We start from the raw sequence: 4,041 nt of genomic DNA, 5'->3' as shown, positions 1-4,041 counted from the left end.
TTTCCCAAAGGGTTAGCTCCTAGCAGGTGCTCTGGGGATTTGAGGAGGGAAGGCTAGGAGGATAGGAATTACTTTGTCAGATGGGAATTGCTTTAGTTTTGGTGGGACAGGTGGAGGCGAGGGCAAGTAGCACTTCCCATCCAGGCCGAGCAGGCTGTTCACCTCTGTCGAGTAATCTTTGGTTGTACAAACCTCGTGGGCCCAAGGCGGCCTTTTGGCTGGGAGCTGTCTCTGTCTGTGCAGCACAGAGGACAGGAGCACAGCCTCGAGAGCCTGTGTTACAGCAGTGTGGCCTTGGGCAAATTACTTAACCTCTCTGTGGTTGGAAAAAGGAGACATAACACCACCTTCTCAAGTGATATTAAGGATAAATGTCTTAAAATATTTGGAGTGCTTTGAACAGTGCCTGCCACGTACAAGCACTCAGTAAACTTGTTTTTACCACCTTCACAATGTTTGCCCTATCCACCTACCACCTATGTTTTTATAATATTTACTTAATATTCTTATTTTAATTGACTCAATTTTCATTGAAAGTGCAATTTTTTTTTTTTTGAGACTCATTCTTTTATCCAAGCTAGAGGGCTGGGGTATCACAGCTAATAGCAACCTCTAACTCTTGGGCTCACACGATCCTCTTACCTCAGCTTCCTGAGTAGCTGGGACTACAGATGTATATCCCAATGCCCAGCTAATTTTTCTATTTTTAGTAGAGACAGAGTCTCACTCTTCTCAGACTGGTTTTGAACTTCTGAACTCAGGCAATTCACTCACCCCAGCCTCCCAGAATGCTAGGATTATGGGTGTGAGCCACTGTGCTCAGCCTAAAATGTAATTTTTTTAAAAACTTTATACCCCAATTATAAGTGGGAAACTGGCATAATTTGCTATAAATATAAGGTAGTCATTACATAGTACTTGTTCATAGTCCTTACTACTTGCCAGGCACTGAATTTTATAATCCTCACAGCCCTATGAGATCAGTACTGTCACTGTCCCCTTTCATGAATAAGGAAACTGACACAGAAGTTAGCAAATTAATTAGTAAGTGAAGACATTTCAGGCTCCTGAACCCAGGCTCTTCAGCAGTGTTCTGTGCTGCTGCCCTAACAAACACTAAAGTATTTAATTCACATGGTCAGTGATTACTCAATTAGCTTCCCAGGGCTGCTGTCATAAATTATCACAAACTAAGTAGCTTCAAATAACAGAAACTGTGCTCATGGCAACAGCATGTATACTAACACAGCAGAAAGGGATTCTGTCTCAGTTCTGGAGGCTGGGAGTCCAAAAACAAGATGTTGGCAGGGCCATGCTCCCTCCAAAAACTCAGGGAGAAGGGGAGGATCTTCCCTTGCCTCTTCCAGCCCTCAGTACCCCAGACACCCCTTGGTCGGGGAGCATCCCTGCAGTCTCTACCTCCACCTGCGCGTGGCTGTCTTCCCTCTGTGTATTTCCATCTTTGCATCGCTCCTCTTCTTATGAGGACACCAGGCATGTTGCATGAGGGCCTACTCCAGTGACCTCATCTTAACTTCATTACTACATCAAGCAAAGACCCTATTTCCAAATAAGGTTACATTCACAGGTACCAGGGGATAAGACTCCATCTTTTGGTAGAGGAGGTGGGAGGTGAGGGACACAGTTCAGCCCAGAACAGTTCCCTACCTAAGGCTCTGAGCCTGGAGCCCAAAGATTGGCAAGTATTAGAAAGGTATTCAAGATGCCACCAACCTGAGGCCTTGTCCTTGAGCAATCAGGACTGAAGAATCAAGACAAAGGAAGGTCAATGCATGTTTCTGTTGGGGAAAGTGGCTTGACATAAGAAAACTACATGACAACTCTTCCAGCCTTTCAGACATCCCTCATGATGACAGTAGAAAGACAGGCAGTGCGGCAGTGCGGCAGTGCAGCAATGCCGCCTCCCAAAACACCAGGCCAGAGGCAGGCGGTGTACACAGAACTCCAGAGCTGCTGTGTGTGGCTGGAGTGAAATAGCAAATTCAGACATATAATAAAGTCTCTGTAGGGGAAGGTATAAAGAGAGAACCACAGTAGAGACAGTAGGAGAGAAATAATTTATTTTTATAATGTTTCAGTGAAAACTTAACAAGAAACACAATCTATTAAGAGGAGTTTGAGAAGAGGGTGGGGGAGCCAAGAGGGGACATCGCCCTGCTCTGTCAGATAAGGGTGTTCTGAGTCGAAGGGACTGCACAGATTTCATAGAGTTGGGAGGTCCTCATCTTGAGCTCCCGGGCCACCTGACAGATGGAAAAAGGCCAACAGCAGTGCACCACCAGCCAGTCCTCGCACAAAGTTCCCTAGGGTAGGACCAAGATCTCTGTTGTATCACAATCACACAGGTTCATCCCCACTCCCCAAGGCCCATACTATGTTACCTGCTGGCCCATCACTCCCAGCTACCAAGATCTACCAGCCTTCTTAAGTCAACACCCAGGGAGCCCAGGTTGCCCAAGTGCCAAGTAGTTCAATTTTTAATCAAGACCTGCAATTTAGAGCCCAGTCCTTAGGACTTTTGATACAGGCTTCATACTTGAAACCACTGACTTCTCAATGGACATTTTGTTTTTCCTCTTAGGACCTAATATTTATAATTATCTTATTTATTTGTTTGGAGTAGATAATAAGTGCACAGTAAGTAAGAAGAGAGAGGAAGTAAAAAGTAAACCCCTTTCTATACCTGTCTGAACCCATCCCGTCACCTGCCTGGGCGCAGCTGTTATTACTGGTTCCTCGTATACACTTCCAGATAAACTCTACGTCAACCCAAGCATATTCTTTTCATATAAATAATTTCACACTTCTTTGCCCTTCCTTTCATCTAAATATACACCATAGGGATGTGTATATATAAAGAGATGCCTTTTTTAGCTATTCACATCTTAATATATACAATTTATCTCTCCTAGCCTTTCATGTATCTCAGTTTCATCTGTGCTGGATATTTACTGGCTCTTTGAAAGGTTCCCAGGGAACCCCCAAAGTATAATTTGCACATCACATGTGCCTACAGTCCCCAAACCACACAGCAGGAGATGAGTGACAGGTGGGCTGGCAAAGCTTCCTCTGTATTTACAGCCGCTCCCCGTCACTTACGTCACTGCCTGAGTTCCCCCTCTTGTCCGATGAGGAGAGTCCTTAGATTGTCACAGGAACACGAACCCTATTGTATACCACATCTGGGGATGTAAGCTGCATGCTCCTTATGAGAATCTAATGCCTGAGGGTCTGAGCTGCGGAGGTGATGCGAGTGCTGGGGAGGGGCTGCAAATGCAGATTATCATCAGCGGAGGGGGTTGACTGCACAGAGACCATAATAAATCAATTGCTTGCAGAATCATATCAAAGTCATTCCTTCCCTCAACCCCTATCCATGGAAAAATTGTCTTCTATGAAACTAGTCCCTGGTTTCAAAAAGGTTGGGGACAACTGACATACACTAAATTTTAAGTCAGACCTCCTAACTATATTCTGTCATCTTCTCTTGACATAGTAAGAGACAGAGAGAGGACTGGCACCTGTGGCTTAAGTGGCTAAGGCGCTAGCCACATACACCTGAGCTGGTGGGTTCAAATCTAGCCTGGGCCTGCCAAACAATGACTACTGCAACCAAAAAAAGAAAAAAAATAGCCAGGCATTGTGGCAGGTGCCTGTAGTCCCAGCTACTTGGGAGGCAGAAGCAGGTGAATCACTTGAGCCCAGAAGGTGGAGGTTGCTGTGAGCTGTGAAGCCATGGCATTCTAACTGCAACCAAAAAATGGCCGGGCGTTGTGGCGGGCGCCTGTGGTCCCAGCTACTTGGGAGGCTGAGGCAAGAGACTCACTTGAGCCCAGAAGGTGGAGGTTGCTGTGAGCTGTGAAGCCATGGCATTCTAACTGCAACAAAAAAGTAACCACGTGTTGTGGTGGGAGCCTGTAGTCCCAGCTATTTGGGAGGCTGAGGCAAGAGAATTGCTTTAGCTCAAGAGTTTAAGGTTGCTGTGAGCTATGACACCACAGCACTCTACTGAGGGTGACA

At 45.8% G+C, this 4,041-nt stretch overlaps 1 protein-coding gene across 1 annotated transcript in view; it reads right to left on the bottom strand.

Annotated features, from left to right (window-relative positions):
- Positions 1 to 2,136: 2,136 nt before the first annotated feature.
- Positions 2,137 to 4,041, bottom strand: part of PLAC8L1 (PLAC8 like 1) — a 9,982-nt gene continuing 8,077 nt past the window's right edge. Inside the window, exon 4 of the mRNA XM_023514542.1 lies at positions 2,137 to 2,324. Within this exon, the coding sequence (XP_023370310.1) occupies positions 2,184 to 2,324 (141 nt within the window). The 3' untranslated portion in view covers positions 2,137 to 2,183. The remainder of the gene's footprint in view (positions 2,325 to 4,041) is intronic.

The sequence above is a fragment of the Otolemur garnettii genome, unplaced genomic scaffold, assembly GCF_000181295.1.
Source record: "Otolemur garnettii isolate 467f Iridium unplaced genomic scaffold, OtoGar3 scaffold00003, whole genome shotgun sequence".
Lineage (NCBI taxonomy): Eukaryota > Metazoa > Chordata > Mammalia > Primates > Galagidae > Otolemur > Otolemur garnettii.
Note: the sequence above shows the minus strand (reverse complement) of the source record. Positions and strands in the feature narration are given on the sequence as shown.